We start from the raw sequence: 18,052 nt of genomic DNA on the forward strand, positions 1-18,052 counted from the left end.
TAAATGAAGACTATACAGCCAGAAGTATGTACTATTCTTGATATTTCGTATTGTTACATAAGATATTATGATATTTATATTTATGTAGTTTTTTTAGTGCGGTAAGGTTCATTTTAAAGTTTGGCACGGGGCCTCGATTTTGCCAGCCTAGCCCTGGTTCATGGTTAGCCATTTTCTCGCGGTCATATCCAACCTGAAGACTCCTGCTTCGGACGCTATGCGCAGATAATCAAGGAAGTCAACTCTCAGGCGGCAGAGGTTGCAACTTTTGAATACCACAATGAAAAGAGAACACATAATATGATGTTCTTTCCTTGGTGCGCTATGTGATTTCCCTAGTCACAAACTGCCATATTTGGCTAGATTGGCCACCCAAGGGAGTTTGTATGAACGTTATTGATGCAAACTTACTAAAAATTCTGGGTTCTCAAAGAAATTTTGCCTCCCATTTTTTCATTTTGGTTTCTCTTCCCACTTTTTTTTATTTTGAGTTTGTATTACTTTTTATGTTTTGTAACTTTTTTGTGCTTTTACCTTTGCCTTTTGTTATTCATTTCATTTCCACATTTTATTTTCTATAATTTTATTTTAAGAAATATGATAAAATACAATAACATTGTTTTATGCACTCACGCTTTCCTAAAATAACATGAACATCTTTTCCCAAAAGATGTGAAAACCTTTTATTATCAACATGAACATTTAAAAAATACATTAACAATTTAAATTGAATAAATACATGAACACCTTTTCAAACCATGCAAATATTAAAAAAATAGATGGATAATTACCTAAACTACGTTAATATATTTATAAAAATACTTGATATTTTTTAGAAATTATATGAATGCTTTTAAAATATAATTGAATGTTTTTCATATTAAAACTTTAAATATGTGTATAATTATATAATTAACCGGATATATTTAAAAAAATTACATTAATGATTTTGTATATGAGATGTAATGATCGTAGTCAGGTCTCCTACAAATTCGCAAAAAACATCCTCGAGAGTCCGTAATTTCAAATGTGTGTTGAGAGCTCTGATCCAAACAGTAGAATCACACATTCATAATTGTTTCAGCTCCTCCTAATTGAGCTTTAAAATCCGTTTTAGACCAGAGAACTTTTAGTGTGATTGAACCAGAAAAAAAACTTAGTAGGCCTAGTAAAAAATATTGAATTATATCGTTTGTTTATTTATACTAAACTCTTTTATCTCATCATGACTCAGTTGATAACTATTTTTTTTGCCATTGTTGATATGTATCACATAATTTATTTATTTATATAATAAGCTACACAAATTAGCATCTATATTATGGTGTGAATTTGTTGTACAGATCCATATTTATTATCACAAATGCCTTCCTAGTGCTAAATGGGAAATTGTATTTTTTTGCAAAAAAAACATATTATTGTTTAAGAAAAATACATGTTTCATTGTAAATTCGAGCAATCCTTTAATTTTGCAGTATGTCCCATGATGTGTTGTAAGCGTTTGTGTATCAATTTCCCATGGGATCAACATGGTAGAGTCATTTTAAAGTATATGGAGAGGTCAAATAAAGTAGTAGAGATGTCTAGAGCTTTTTCTATCACGAGAGATATCTGGAGTTCGTGACTATGAAGTTTAGGTGTCCTTCAATGGATATTTCAAAAGTGAACGAAAGGTCAATTGATTCTCCACCGTAAAATGCCACAAATCTGGTATCCCGAACCCCTTTTTGAAGAAAAGAAAAAGGTAAACAAGGAAAGCAAAACAATCGATAAAAGAAATATAATGTTGCAGCCAAAAGACCCTAGCATTTTGCAATCAAGACTCAAAAGTTTTGGTTTTCTTACAAACAAGGACAAATTTTTGACAAGTCTTTTGGATTTTTGATAGAAATTTTGGCAGTATAACACGTTGGTAAGAATCCAAATCAACAAGAATGATGGCGTGTTGTTCATTCCAAAATTCATTCATCACTCCAAGTCAATCATAAACATTTTCTACACTCGCGTTGCAACTAATAGGTCATAGTCATTCCGCTGAGGTCAAACCATGATGAACAGAATAGGGGGAGGGGACACTAAGGAACTACAAACAGAATCAAACAACCATGCGAAAATTCTCAAAATAGATACTATGGTGTATGCACTTTTCTTCATTTTCCACAACAAACCGGGCCGGAAGGGTTGTCCTTGGCTTCTGTTGCTGGAGGTGTGACATCCATTTTATCGAACTTGGATTTTGTTGTTGGAGATGTCACGTCCATTTTGTCGATGTTTTCCTCGGCGGAGCCTTCATACTCCACTAGGAGGTCCATGGACTCGTTGAGCAGTCCCTGGACTTTGCGGTTTGTCACCATAGAAGCAAGTATGTCTTCTTCCCTCAAAAGTTTGTGTTTCTTCATTCCCTGCAAAAGTTGTCACCCGTGAGTTCATAGATTGAAGAGTGAAACTAACACCGTGTTGGAGTCGAATACAATTGCTATTTGCTAGTAGAACGTCCATTCGTTGCTATGGGCTATAATGCATATAAATGTATCGTACAAATGATTAAGGTCGTCTCCAAGGTGAAGCTCATTTGTCCCTCATATGCCTGGACGTGGTCGGACATCAAACAGACGCCCGACAAGCTCCCCAGAATTCAACCGCCTAGATAGTCCGGGCTCCACCAAACCCAACCTATATTTGGGAGAGAAATGTGGTTGTCCGCACTATCTGCCACACTATCTCCAACACACGGTCCTAACACAAAAACCCCACCTCACGATGCACTCTTCCCTTTTCTTGTCGGACCCTCCCCTTTCTATTCGGTTTCCCGCCGTAGCGGGACATTTCTCGCTGGAACCCACTCCTTTAAAACCGTATGACGCCCACCTCACCTTCGCCATGGCGCTCTCGCTCTTCACACCATACTTCCCCATGGACCGCCAAGGAGGGTTCCCCCGCCAACCGCCCCGCTCCCCACCCTGATCCCCTCCCATGTGTTCGTGTCGATCCGCCACTGTAATCAAGAGGAGGAGGCATGCACCACTCGTGACACCCCGAGCCAAGAAGGCAGATATGTCTCCTGAGCCCAGTTAAACGCCGCGCATTACCATGAAACAAAAATATGTTTTTCGTTGTTGGGCATGCAAGTGATACGCCATAGTGTGTGTTATTAACTCTTGAAGCAACCAGGCAATGCATTTACCCTTCTATCCTAAAAAAAATTGTACGACTTGATGAAAAAAATGAACCTCTCGCTCATGCAATTTTCGGTGAAGTCATCTCTAATGAAATGCAATTTGTCGTATTCTCTAACATATAAATTTTTTTCCGGTCAGACAACTGTAACTGAAGAGACCATCTCGAACTCCCATCCCGCTCATTCTCAACCATCACTTTTATCATAAAATCCACTAACTCGTGTTTTAAGCGAGCCAATAATCGTCGCCGCCGTGGCAGGTCAACAGCAAGGGACAACCTAGTTCTATACTGGATCCACCCTACATCCTGGGCTCTAACAAAAGTTGGAGCCGTGAGCTAAATCTGAGAACAAAAGATGGACCACACACAATTGAATTGTTGATGTTCCAGTTTACTACATGAGTTCTGCTTATACTTTCAAAACAATATCAGCATGGATGATTTGAAGATAAACAACAAGCATCAGCCAAGTCTAAAATTATTCTTGTTACCATTGTTTCATGGGCATATCAAGAAGAATTTGGCTTGTATTCATGCTCTCGTTCTATTTAAGAAGTGCTCCATGGGGCCATTGTCGTGCAATTATTTAGTTATTAGAGAAAATCTAAACATAAATTTTACTCTAAAAGGGCAGATATATATAAATATTTTGAATCTGCATTGTTATTCTGCATGTTGAAAAGGGTATTCTGCCGTGCGCCTTGAAATAAGCATTTTTCCAACAGAAATATTATGCATGTTGGATACTGCCGTACACTGACATGTAGTTAGAACCTCCCGTGTGAGCATTTAGCCATTGTAAAAAAAAATCCAATGTGCATCGACAAAAACTGACCATTTACGTAGATTAGCTGGGTTGAAAAAATTGCATTTATATCGAAAGTCCCTATCTGTGCCCGAGCACATATGTGCTCTTTATCTCCATCGATCGCTCTCCTCTGGATTCGCACCGACCACTGTATACTGGCGCGTATATGATCTCGTATATCTTATTTCTCTCTGCACACAGGCCCACCACAGTCAGCAATTTAATGCCACGGCTCCGTTAAACCTCCGCACGCACAAACGGCATTACGACATGGGCCATGGCTCGGCTCCTCTACCGACGCCAATTTAATTCCATCCACCCCACCATCTCCTGTCTGCACGAGTCATCTTCATCTTCCGGCGCCAAGAAAAATCGCCGCCGTCCTAATCTACTCCACTCACGGAGTGAACCACCGGCGCCTCCAGTTGCTTCACCTCATGGCTGCCGGCTTGAAGGTAAGGATTCACCGGATTTGAGATACTGAACCATTTTTTCTGAATTGATGGCCCAGGTCATTTTCGTGTGTAAAGTTATATGCATGTGCACAAACTGAATTGATGGTCTTAAGTTCCTTAATCTTCTAAAATTGAACAATCCTGGCTCGGCCCTGCACAACTCAGTATGTATGCTCCCAAGACAGAACATGAAAATGAAGACATGTACAGGGAGTCATTCATGGAGTTGCATAGTCAAAGATACATAACTGAACCAGAAAGCATTAGTAGCATACCCTGACTAATGCAAATTGCCGAGCTAGTTGTGAACCAAAACATATGAAAAACAAGAATCACTTCCATAGAGAAGTCCCCACATATTCCAAACTTGGTGAAACACATTTCACAGAATAGAGAACCTGCACAGAAGAGCACCATGTTCAAATAGAAATTAAATTAGTCCAAATTGTGAATAACAAATAGCATGTAGAGAGGGCTGCAGTTCCTGTTTAGCGTCACAAAAAACAAGCAAAACTATTTATGTGGCACATAACTTTAGATCAGAACAAATACCTCCAGAACCACCAAACCAAATCCATGAATCCTTGCGCACGGAAAAGATGTACCTGCAAAAGTAGTTCTCCTTCATTACATACAACAAGTATTTTGGCGACTTCACAGACCTTGATGATAAAATTTCTTATTACACATCACACATTTTCCCATCAAACCGACTGTTGTAGCAGATTCAGAAATAGTCGTCTGAATGAGCAAAATATTGCTCCACTCTTATCTAACTTCTCATACAAAAAAGTTCACTACGTTCTCCCTGTCCAAGGGACGAAGTAGTTTTCCCTGACAAGGTTACCATATTTAGTCGCTCAAATTTGACTGATATCAAAGAAAGCAAGGGTGCTGTGGAAATACGACAAGGAATGTAATGTAACTTAAATGGAGTAGATATGTGAACCTTCAAACTGATTGCCTAGGATATATACTAGCTAGCCTCACCATAATAAAAAAAGGTTGAAATGAACGAGAATAAAGAATCCCAGAGCAAGAAAACAGGGCAAATGAAGCAGCAGATCAATTAAAAGTGTTGGAAATGGCTGACCACATGTATCTTAGGACTTCATGGTCACATTACCTGCAATCGTGCTCGGCGAAAAGGTTCCAACAGTTTGAATCCTTCTTCAATTCCCAGGTGCAGACCTCTGCACTACACAACTTCGTGCAGAAGTATGCAGAATTTAACACTAATCTCGATGAATTTGCAAATAGAATTCACCATTCAAGTAGGTCATAGTGTACAAGCCACGCAGAACTATGCATTCGGCCGGTCAACGCACATGTCAAAATTAACAAATGAAGAAATGTTGTGCTATGTATGGTGGATATAATTACATAAAGAAATGACTAAAGATCAGACAGTAGATTATGCTTGCAGAAAGAATAAGTCTAATGACTGCTCAAATTTAGAATTACCTGCTGGACAGAACATAAGTAAAAGAGGGCACCAACATGAGCATCTCACCTGAATTTTTTTGACTCTTATCCTCCTGTTGCTGATCTTTATAAGCATTTTTTGAAGAAGCAGTAGCTTGACGCTTGTATGTACTCTGTTAGCTATAGTTTCAGTCATATCAGGACCGTTCACAAGTGAAATTTTCAGACATTCCTGAAGGAGGTATGAGCGATTAAAGCATTGTTACAGTAGATCAAAGCCAGTAACAGTGCCAAATATGGTACACCCATCGAATCTAATTGGAAATCAGGGATTCGGTAGGCACTTACGCTCGGATCAGTTGCATTAGGAACTCCATCACCGCCGCCGTAGTCGCAATCGCCTTCGTCTCTCACCGCCCAAATCGAAATGAGTGCTCCTCGCACGGGGTGACAAACCTCCAAGCATTAAACTCGAACAAGGGCCCACGGGATGGAAAGTGCAAAAGCTGTTCTACGGCCCTGTTAGCACGGAGCGGACTTGAGCCACGGATCAGGAACAGTTAACCGTCTACCGTAACGCCTCCGCTACGTTGCCCTGTTATCTGACGCTACCCTGGCCCACGTACCCATACATACATTGGCTTTTCGCAGGTTTTCTTGTTCGCCCGTATAGCAGCTCAGTTAAATAGGGCACAGATCACAACACCTGAAATAGCGGCCCAGATAAAGAGAGCAAATGAGCTCGGGATTAGATTATCCACGTCCCATTTATATGTGTATTTGTCATAAGAAAAAAAAGCCAGAAAAATTGCATTTATGTATATTTTACACTATCTTTTTTACGTTGATTATATATTTAGTCAATCCAATATGTGTGTGTGTCTATATAATATATTATATATATGTATATATATTAATTAGCCAAATATTTGATTGCATGTGCAATTAATTAGGTCCATTTAAACATGAATTTATTCCTGAAAAATCAATTTGAAAACCGAGTCATTAATATAATTAATTAATTAGACGTGCATTTAATTAGACTTGGAGATAATTAGGGATTTTCCAACGGTATTTTCTCTTTTTTTGCGAATATTTTCCCTAATAGTCTGATCCACTTTTCTAGCTATTCTTTTCGAAACCGCCCATAATATACCGCTTCACATGCCGTTATTGTTTCTAGATTTTTCATCGCATAGCAACACATGATATTTACCTAATTGGTTACAAAGTTATCTTGCCAATTCACAAAGGGTCTGTCTAGGATACATCTAAACTGATTTTCACTCTGGTTGTGGTCTATTTTTTTGTTCAAGTTTTTTGTTTCTTGTTGCTGTATTATATATTTTGTTGGAGATTTGATGTGACATCCTTAAAAAACATCTAGATGTGAATTAGGCAAACTGATCCACAAAAGCTGCCAATTTTTGGCAAGTCTTGTCCTAGCAGACCAATGTCTCTATGTCAAATTGGCAGTGGCCTCTAGAAGCTTCCAAGTCACATTGCACAACACCTCACACAACCCCCACAATGCACCTACCAATACAACACATCGGATGCTTGTAGATGAATGCAAAGGACACAAAACAAAACCAGCACGAATCTCAAAGCAGCAGTTGTGAATCAAGTTTCTAAATTTGTAATTTTTCTTTCAATTCTTCGATTCGATTCAATTTTTTTGCCCTTCTCACGAACGCCCCCGTTCGTCCCCACCTCCCTCGCCGCCGTGTTCCTCGCGCCGCCGCCGCCGCCGCCCTCCTTCTCGCCGCCGTCCCCGAGCCCCGCCGCCTCCCTCCGTAAATCGCCCCCGCCCCCCGCCTCCGGCATCCCGAAGCCCGGAGCCTCCCCCCCCCCCCCCCCCCCCCCCTGGGGCCGTGCCGGAGCTAGGGTTTTCGGTTTCTAGGGTTTTGGTCATGGGCGCCTCGGCTTGACGAAGAAGGGGGGGCGGCGGCGGCGGCGGCAGGTAGAGGGCGGCGCGGAGATGCTGACAGAGAAGCCCAGCTGGGTTCGCCATGACGGCCTGCAGATCTTCTCCATCGACATCCAGCCCAGTGGCCTCCGCTTCGCCACGGGAGGCGGCGACCAGAAGGTTGATTTTTTTCCCCCTCTTGCTAATTTTTCTCGCGTGATTTGAGCTCTGTACACCGGGAATTCGGCTTGGCTTGGCCAAGCTCGGTTCTTTCCGGCGGCGAATCCGGCGTCGAGGTTCAGTGTAGGTGGAAATAGTGCACATCATTGTGATGTAGTGGCAGCAATTGCTCGTTTTTGTACGCCGTTCTCTGCATTAGCGTGCGAGGTTAAGTGCTGTCGTTTCCGGCTTACGGGATGTAGTGCCAAGCTCAGTTCTTTCCAGCCATGAATTTCGGCGTTGAGGCCAAGTGTGGATGGAAATAGTACAAATCAGTGTGTCGTAGCGCCGATTGTTGCTCACTCTATATGTCGTTCCGTGCATAAGCGTGTGAAGTTCAGTGTTGTAGCCGTATCTTTGCTCGCTTTATATGTCGTTCTCTGCATAAGCTTGCGAGGTTCAGTGCTGTCGTTTCCGGCTTACAGGAATCTGTGTGGTTGTGTGTCTCAGTTGGTTCCGCTTCTTCATTGTTGTCCTCGACTGAGAGGGTGTTTGTTTTCAGGGACTTATTGGTTTAGGGACTTAAAAAAGTCCCTATAAGTCCCATCTAAACCAAACAGGAGGGACTTATAGGGACTTAAAGTGGGCATTTGGAACTTATGAAATAAGACTCTCAAGGAGAGTCTTTTAGGGACTTATAGTTGTAATATGGTCTTTTAGTCCATGTTAAGTCCCAGGAACCAAACAGGTAGGGACTTTTTAGGGACTTGGGACTTATAAGTTGGGACTAAAAAAAGTCTTAAGACTTATGAACCAAACAGGGCCTGAAGTTAGTTTCTGCTATAGTATTAGGAACTTGTTGTTATTTGGTGGCACTCTTTGGTCAAGCTTGAAATTTTTTGGGGCTCAAGCCTACCATTCTTATGATGGTAATTGAGCCATTTTTCTTACTCATGGAAGGTAATTAATAGAAATTTATGGTTCGTGAATCATGATTTATTTACTGAAATAGTTGACTGTTAGTCAAATTTATTGGTAGGATGTTTGTTTAACGATGCTGATATATTGGTTGGATTCTGCAGTGCTGATGTTGTTAATTTGTTGTTGTGTCATACTGCAAGAATTTTGCATCAACTCTTGTACTTTATTTTTTCTATCTTAACCGATTTGTTAAGTAACATGCCCGTTGCTAATCTCCATCTGTTTGCCTTCTTCAAACATAGGTTCGCATATGGAACATGAAATCCGTGAGCAAAGACAATCAAAATGATGATTCCAACCAAAGATTGTTGGCCACAATGCGTGACCATTTCGGATCAGTAAACTGTGTGAGATGGGCCAAGCATGGACGCTATCTTGCTTCAGGATCGGACGATCAAGCTATCCTAATTCATGAAAGGAAAGCTGGTTCCGGTACATCTGAGTTTGGAAGTGGAGAACCTGCAGATATAGAAAATTGGAAGGTCGTTATGACCTTAAGGGGGCATACTGCGGATGTGGTAATTATCTGCCAAAATTTCAGTCTAGCTATCTTTCTTTCCAATTTATGGAAACCTGATAAAAATATTGACACTGTGATCTTTAATCTTTCCTATTGAACACACTCCTGTTTCTTATGCCTAAAGTAGGTAGATCTGAATGTGGTAATGATCTGCCAAAATTTCAGAGCTGCCTTTGTTTGTCTTTTGTATTAATCATGTATCTGTTTCTTATGCCGAAAGTAGGTAGATCTAAATTGGTCCCCTGATGACTCGACGTTGGCTAGCGGCAGCTTGGACAATACTGTTCACATTTGGAGCATGACAAACGGTATTTGCACTGCCGTCTTGCGGGGGCATTCCAGCTTAGTTAAAGGAGTTACTTGGGATCCTATTGGATCTTTTATTGCAAGCCAGTCAGATGACAAGACTGTTATCATATGGCGTACGAGTGACTGGAGTCTCGCTCACAAGACTGAAGGCCATTGGTCAAAATCTGTATGTTATGTTTCATGCCATTTTGTTATCAATTTACTGTTTCTGTGTCTGACATGTCTTTTGTTTGCAGAGAAGTCTTTCTTACTGAAAAATATTGCTTTTCTGTGTTCCGCAGCTTGGTTCGACATTTTTTAGGCGGCTTGCTTGGTCGCCCTGTGGCCACTTCATAACCACAACTCATGGTTTCCAGAAACCTAGGCACTCGGCCCCTGTGCTTGAACGGGGCGAGTGGACTGCAACTTTTGACTTTCTGGGACATAATGCGCCTGTGGTGGTGGTGAAGTTTAATCACTCGATGTTCCGTAAGAATTTAGCTACTGGTCAAGACGCAAAGACGGCACCAGCTGGATGGGCCAATGGAGCATCAAAAACATCAGCAAAAGAATATCAACCATATAATGTTATTGCTATTGGAAGTCAAGACCGGACTATTACTGTTTGGACAACAGCAGGTGCCCGGCCATTGTTTGTTGCTAAGCATTTCTTCACTCAAAGCGTGGTTGATTTATCTTGGTAAGACACTTTAACCTTACATTTGTAACAAAAAATGTTGCCATTTGCGGCTAACGGTGGAACCGTTTTTCTCCCTTACAGGAGCCCTGATGGTTATTCACTCTTCGCATGCTCTCTGGATGGATCAGTTGCGACCTTTCACTTCGAAGCAAAGGAGCTTGGATACAGGCTAAGTGATTCTGAACTGGATGAATTAAAGAGGAGTAGATATGGTGATGTCAGAGGGAGGCAATCAAATCTAGCTGAAAGCCCTGCGCAGTTGCTGCTAGAAGAAGCATCAGTGAAGCAATTGGCTGCCAAGAAGGCGACACCTATCGTCCAACAATATCAAGCGCCCCCAAAAGTTCCTGCAGATGTACCTAAACCACCTCCTGTTGTGGTTGTGGAGAGTCAGAAAGCTCCTGAAACTCTACCTGAAGCCGAAAAGAAAACAGCAGGTCAAGCAGCTGATGACACCTCTAAAGTTACCCGGGTATCTAGTCCAGTAAAACAAAGGGAATACCGGCGTCCTGATGGTCGGAAAAGAATAATTCCAGAGGCAGTGGGATTTCCTTCTAACCAGGAAAACTTGTCCAACCGTCCTCAGAGTCAAGTTGTTGATTTCTCATCCCTAGATCAGCGAATGCGCCCTGGAGAGAATGGAATAAGATCATCCTATGGTACGGGTAACTGTAACAATTGTGGAGTTAGGGAACGCTCTGGCATCACAGCAAGAGCTAACATTAGCGAGAGTCTTGTTATTCAAAAAGCTTCAGCTGGTACTGGCAGGGATGGAAGGTTGAGTGTTGAACACACTGGTTCTGTTGTTCCAGGCTTGCTGGCCTCCTCCTCTGAGCTCTCTATTTTTGTATTCAATAAGAAGGACAATGATGATTCTTTGCCAGTCTGCCTTGAAGCCAAGCCGGTAGAACGTTCTGCAGGTGATATGATTGGACTGGGTGGTTCCTTTTCAACAAAAGAAACCGAGATTAGATGTACAAAAGGAACAGAAACTCTTTGGTCAGATCGCATCTCCGGAAAAGTTACTGTCTTGGCTGGGAACACAAACTTCTGGGCAGTTGGCTGTGAAGATGGCTGCCTGCAGGTAAAAAATAACCCCTAATCAAATATCTAATTCATTGATTTTGTGTATTGCCAGTTTAAAGATTGTTAGCCCTAAACTATGCAATCAATTGTGTTCTGATTTGATTAGGTTTACACAAAATGCGGGATGCGAGCAATGCCAGCGATGATGATGGGCTCCTCAGCTGTTTTTATAGATTGTGACGACTGCTGGAAATTGTTACTTGTAACAAGGAGAGGTTTAATGTACATATGGGATCTCAATAACAGGACCTGCATCTTGCAAGATTCTTTGGCTTCTTTGGTTACCTCTCCAGATGAGGCATCAACAAAAGATTCTGGTAAAATATTTACATCCAGTCCTCAGTTCACCTTGCTGCATTAGTGTCTGATGCATGTTGTTTCTTGAAGTTGAAGTTTCTTTCTTGCGTGACAGGTACAGTAAAGGTTATATCTGCTAAGTTCTCAAGATGTGGTTCGCCCTTGGTTGTCCTTGCCACCCGGCATGCTTTCCTCTACGATATGAGCATGAAGTGCTGGCTAAGGATTGCGGATGATTGTTTTCCAGCATCAAATTTTTCTAGCTCGTTTAGTTCTACTCAAGGTGGAGAGCTAGGAAAGTTGCAGATTGATATAGGAAAGTTCATGGCTAGAAAGCCTGTTTGGAGTAGGTATGCAAGCTCCTTTGGTTTATTTAAGTCTTATAGATGCTTCAGACGTGTCTATGACAAGATGAGTTTGCTCTGAATGTACCCATGTGACTGCTTCCACCTCAGGGTTACAGACGATGGGGTGCAGACGCGGGCCCATCTTGAGACCCAGCTAGCAGCTTCATTGGCTTTGAAGTCTTCACAGGAATATCGCCAATGCCTCCTATCCTACATAAGGTTTTTGGCAAGGTTAGCTCATTATATTTTATTCAGCTCATCTGTACAGATTCTGCTCTTTTGACTTTTAGCATTTTCTGTAACCATGAACTTTATCTGTTCAAATTGGTTGAGAGATGTCTTCTTGGAGCAGTATCATCCTTTGCTGAAATGCTTGTTGTGCCTGCAGAGAGGCGGATGAATCTCGCCTACGTGAAGTCTGTGAGAGCTTTCTTGGCCCTCCCATGGGCATGGTTGGTGCTGTGTCTACCGATGTGAATAATCCATCATGGGATCCTGATGTTCTTGTAAGGCTCCTTTTCTGTTTGACTCCATGGCATACCTATCTTTGTTAGTTATTCCGTAGATTGTTTGTTTATACTAATTGTTATAGTTCATCCAGTTACACGCAGTCGAGCTTCACGGAAGGCAGATTATTTGAACCTTGCGATTTTTCACATTTTCTAGATTCACAGAAGGGCTAAAGAAACCTTGAATTTGTGGCATAAATAGTAGTTGTATCCAATTTTAGCATGGTTTCAGTTGCGTTCTTCAATCTATAAATTTACTGGTGGCAATAGATTATTTGAACCTTGCGATTATACTCCATTTTCTAGATTAACAGAAGACAGATTATTTGAACCTTACGATTATACTCCATTTTCTAGATTAACAGAAGACACATTATTTGAACCTTACGATTATACTCCATTTTCTAGATTAACAGAAGACAGATTATCCGAACCTTCTGATTATACTCAATTTCTAGCTAAACTGAAGGCCGAAGGGCTTTGAACCTTGAATTTATGGCACAAATAGTAATTTTATTCGATTTCAACTTGGTGTCAGCTTTGCGCTCTTCGATCAATAAACTTGTTGGTGGCTACTTTTGCAGGGAATGAAGAAACATAAACTTCTCAGGGAAGACATACTTCCTTCGATGGCCACAAACCGCAAAGTCCAGCGGCTGCTCAACGAGTTCATGGACCTGCTGTCGGAGTACGAAAGCGCCGCCGAGGAAAACGTCGACAAAATGGACGTGACGCCTCCAGCAACAGAAGCCAAGGTCGATAAAATGGACGTGACACCTCCAGCAGCAGATGCCAAGGTCGATAAAATGGACGTGACACCTCCCGCGACAGAAGCCAAGGACACCGCCGCATAGCAAACAAACCCTTCCGCCCCGGTTTGCTGGCGATTTATTGACCCCTTGGTAAGCATAGAGAAAAGTGCATACACCATAGCATCTATTTTGAGAACTTTCCGATGGTTGTTTTATTCTGCTTGTAGTTCCTAGTGTCCCCCGCGTGTTCGTCAAGGTGTGACCTCGGCGGAATGACTTTTAACCTGTTCGCTGTATCGCGAGTGTAACAACAGTAGAAAGAAAGCGATGTCGCCTGATGGTTCTGTAACAGTTTTATCCGTAGAAGGTCCGAGGAACTTCTTGGTCCATAGGCGCAATGCCGTTTCTTATTACGAGCAGGGTGCGCGGTGCATCTGCTTCCTTTTCTGAAGCGAAATGGTGTTCGCTCATGCGTCAGAGTTCAATGCTCGGCTTCGCTTATATCGATCTTTAATCGGCTTCACTTATATCGATGTTTAATCGGAATAGAATAGCAAATTTCAGTTGTCGAGGCCACTGGGGGAGAAGCAAATGGAACAAATTTTGCACTTGCTTCTTGTATTTTGGAGGCTGTTTGTTTCAGGTGGAGCAGAACACAGGGGAGAACAAGGGTGTTGGTTAGTGCTGCTTTCTGATGGGTACTAGTAATGGTAGCTTCTGTCTATCACAAATGAAAAACCATGGCCATGTCTTGTCAGGTGGAGAGGAAGCTCTTGACGGCGGCCCTGAAGGTGCGCGCGACGGCGGCCCAGGCGGCCTGCGTCGGGTGCACGTCGTCCCAGTAGAAGTAGCGGCCGGGGTCGTCGCAGAGCGTGTACTGCCGCGTGCCGTTCTCGTCCTCCTCGCCGCAGTAGCCGTCCGGCCTGAAGCTCTCGCAGCAGGGCCGCAGCGTGCTCTTGAACCTCTTGTTGTCATGGTCACCATTGTTGTCGTCGTCGAGGAGGAAGGCGGCGAAGGGGGTGTGGACGTCGAGGAGGAGGAAGGTGCGGTTGTTGGGGTCGAGGGCGGCGAGGACGGACCGGAGCGCGGCGTTGTGCTGGGCGGCGCCGGCGTTGGCCAGCGGGTCGCAGCCGGTGTAGTTGAGCAGGCGGGTGAATGTCGGCGTGCACCCCATGGGGTGCAGGTTGGTCACCACCACCCTCCGCATCCCCGCCTCGTCGCGCAGCCGCCGGAGCTGCCCCCGGAGCTCCCGCACCACCGTCGGGATGTACTCGATCGCCGCCTGCACACGAGCAGTAGAAGTCCGTCAGTTATGGATTGGCAGCTTTGTCAGACAACGACGGCCGGTGCACGGTGAGCACGTACGCTGGTGCCGTTGTCCTTGTCGGCGGCGTAGGCGTAGTCGTTGCCGGAGACGACGACGAGCGCCGTCCGCTTGCCGCAGCCCCGCTGCTGGGTGTGGTGCATGGCCTGGAAGAGGTCGATCTGGGCGCTGATGTTGCGCTGGAAGTTGCCCGTGTCGAGCACGCCGGCGCCGCCGACGGCGAAGTTCATGCCGCGCGCGAGGGTCTCCTGCGACGCCCGCCGCCGCGCCTTGTAGGCCACCGGCGTCCGCATCCCCAGCGCCGAAGCTGCACTCATATGCATATCCCGCGTCAGATCAAAACATAGTTAAGTGGAAACACTATGTTGGTGACAGTACAAAACACTCATCTGAAACATAGATTAGTGATGATCTCATGGTGTAGTGTAACCATTTGCCTATATGTCAGTTACCTGAAAATTTAATCTGACTCGGTACTTTCATCAGGACCACCAGATCTTCATCCAACGGTCAAAATAGAAAACACACATTTTACTTTCTCCAACAGCGGTCCCTCTGCCCTCCCCTCAACCTTCCCCACCGCCGTTCTAGCCGCCACCCAAGCCATACTTCTAAGCCACACCCCGATCAATAGCTCCGCCGACGACCCCGCACCCCCGACCTGCCCCCGTCAAGTTTCAGACCCGCTCCCGCCGGCTATTGTCAGCTCCCATTAGATCACGCCTCAGCCTTGCCTTGGCCGGCGCGTGTGGCTCCTCACGCCGTCTTCACCTTTGGCCTCAGGCGAAGCAGAAAGTATCCGACGCACAGTTTAAAACGGAGGGTCCCTCCGTCCCGTAATAAGTGTCCCAACTTTGTACCGAGTTTAGTGTAAAGTTATACTTCCTCTGTCCCAAAACATAAGAACGTTTTTAACACTACGCTAGTGTTAAAAACGTTTTTACATTATAGGATGAAGGGAGTAGTAAATTAAAGATACTTATTTTGAGACGGAGCGAGTAGCAGCTAATTTATCTAGCTTTTGTGCTGGAAAGGGCCGGGAAGATGCCAGGTGGTGTGGCCGGAGCCGGGAGTATCTTACTGTCCCTTTCTCTGACATGGAATGGAAGTGTACCAAGTTGTGGCTTTAGTCGTTAGCAGATTCAGATTTGCTACTAGCTTTTGAGACTTTTCTGGTGATAAATAAATAAGTAAACTAAATAATACTAATGCGCATGGCGCACATGGCAGCACGTAGTCAGTAGGAGAAAGATCTGGCTTGCTAGTGATCTATACCATGCACATATTCAAATCAAAGTTCCCCACGAAACAGAGCACTGCGTGAGGAATATGCAATGCTATAGCTGTGTTTATATTATGATGAGCAACGCTGTATTAGCATGCAGTTGATACTGGTAGCTGAGGGTGATGCACCACCACCCTACGTCGTCGTAGCTTTAGCTGCTTTGCATTGCAACAAAAATGTCGGTCTGATCTGACGGTGAGAGGACCTGCCGGCGCTTCGGACAAGCCGACACACATGGCTCCTCCGTGCCATCCATCCCCGGGACTCTGACCGGAAGAGCTGCTAGAGTTGCACTGGATGCGTCGATCTTTCCATGCTATTAGCCTTTTGATTGAGCAGAGACCTCATATGGTGTAATAAGCCTGTGGTGTACGTGCAGTACTCCCATGTCGTGTCAAGAGTAGTGGTGGGCCATTTTGCCGGCGACATGCAACGCATGCATCTAGCCGTATGGCCGGCCGGATGCACGAGGGTAGGTGATCATGTTGCACTCAAAAGGAAAAGAAGAAGGAAAACCGCAAGAGGATTAGTTACCGGCCATGTACTAGTTAGAACTCAACGAATGCCGGCAGCCTATCAATCAATGAATGCGCGAGCGAATTGCTCATCCATCCATCCACAGCTTCAATTCGGCCAACTATCTATCTCTATCTATCTATTGGACGGACGGACCTTCCCTCCCCTTGGATGATGATGACGACCCAACGACCAACTGCGTACGCCCGTGCATTTACTCCCACCACTGCACCGCCGTGCTACGTCTTCTCCGGCGAGCCTTGGTGGCGCGCCGCCGTGCTACTAGTCGTGATTAACAGCGAAGACTAGGACTAGCAAAGGAGGAGCAGAGTGTGGTGCATGGGCTTACCGACGAAGTCGGTGAGGACGCGGCCGTCGGAGAAGCGGCCGGCGGGGCGGCGTGGGAAGGTCTTGCCGTAGGGGTCGTACCAGGCGTGGGTCAGCTCCACTGTTTCAAATAGCCCGCTATAGCTCCGCTATAGCACGCTATAGCGTTTACAAAAGGTCTTGCGCTAAGAGACTTCGGTCCAAACAAATGAACAAACATTTTAAATAGCGCGCTATAGCTCCGCTATAGCTCCGCTATAGCACGCTATAGCATTTGAAAGAGGTCCGGCGCTAAGATGCTTAGCGCGTTATTTAAAACTTTGGTCAGCTCCCGCCCCAGGTTCCCCAGGTTGCCCGTGTCCGCGTACGAGTCGCCGAACACCCACAGCTCCTCCTCCGCCGCATGCTTCCGGTGATGATGACCACCACGACTTCTCCCCTGCTGCTTGCTCGCCCGCTCGCCGCCGGCCGGGCAGCCGTCCGCCGACGCGGCCCAGGCAGCGGGCAGCAGCGCGCCGACCACCACCAGCGTCGCCAGGCCTAGAGTTCATCACAGAGACAGAGGGCAATCAATGAGTGGATGGCAGAGAAGCGGAGAGCGAGGCAGAATTGAAGTGAGCCAGCGTGGTTAGCTGAGAGATCAATAAATGGTCTCTTTTATGGCCCGGACGGATCGACTGGCTGCTTACAGAGAAGGAGGACTCCGGCGGCGGCCACCGACGGCGGGCGGCTCCGGCGACGCTCCATGGTCGCGCGGCGCGCTGTGGAGGAGGTGTGGTATGTGGCCGGCCTCGCGCCCGTCTGGCGCCCTGCGGGTGCGAGCGATGGCGCGGTTTGTGGTGTGGAAGGACGGAGAGGGATGGGCCGGCCTGGCGGTATTTATAGACGGCGTGCGGTGCAGCTGTAGGCCATACATCTCTCTGGCTGCGATGAGAACACATGGAGACACACCGGCAATCAGCGGACGCCGCCATTATTCCTTCCCGTTCTCGAAACCGCACAACGGCGCCCATGTCAGCGCGCCGTATCTGCACCCCTCCATGCATGCGTGCATGGTCAACACGTACCTGTGTGCTGGTACAATTTACGTATTACGAGACGCTGTTTTTAATACATTCTTCTTTTTTTTCTTGGGATTTTGCGTGTGTGTATATTTGACTCAGGAGTGCGTACGTATATACACT

At 44.9% G+C, this 18,052-nt stretch overlaps 2 protein-coding genes across 2 annotated transcripts; one reads left to right on the plus strand and one right to left on the minus strand.

The window, feature by feature from the left end:
* Positions 1-7,718: 7,718 nt before the first annotated feature.
* LOC123090528 (protein HIRA) lies at positions 7,719-13,803 on the plus strand. The gene is made up of 10 exons (XM_044511836.1): positions 7,719-7,957; positions 9,160-9,435; positions 9,661-9,912; positions 10,028-10,425; positions 10,507-11,509; positions 11,618-11,828; positions 11,924-12,158; positions 12,264-12,386; positions 12,544-12,661; positions 13,249-13,803. The coding sequence occupies exons 1-10, from the start codon at positions 7,850-7,852 to the stop codon at positions 13,516-13,518; spliced, it is 2,994 nt and encodes a 997-aa protein (XP_044367771.1). The 5' UTR covers positions 7,719-7,849; the 3' UTR covers positions 13,519-13,803.
* Positions 13,804-13,917: 114 nt separating this feature from the next.
* Positions 13,918-17,709, minus strand: LOC123090529 (GDSL esterase/lipase At5g03610). Its single transcript, XM_044511837.1, has 5 exons — positions 17,558-17,709; positions 17,192-17,408; positions 16,891-16,979; positions 14,782-15,047; positions 13,918-14,698 (listed from the first exon to the last, which is right to left on the minus strand). Exons 1-5 carry the CDS (start codon positions 17,613-17,615, stop codon positions 14,171-14,173), a joined length of 1,158 nt encoding a protein of 385 aa, XP_044367772.1. The 5' UTR covers positions 17,616-17,709; the 3' UTR covers positions 13,918-14,170.
* Positions 17,710-18,052: the final 343 nt, after the last annotated feature.

This window comes from Triticum aestivum, chromosome 4B, assembly GCF_018294505.1.
Source record: "Triticum aestivum cultivar Chinese Spring chromosome 4B, IWGSC CS RefSeq v2.1, whole genome shotgun sequence".
Lineage (NCBI taxonomy): Eukaryota > Viridiplantae > Streptophyta > Magnoliopsida > Poales > Poaceae > Triticum > Triticum aestivum.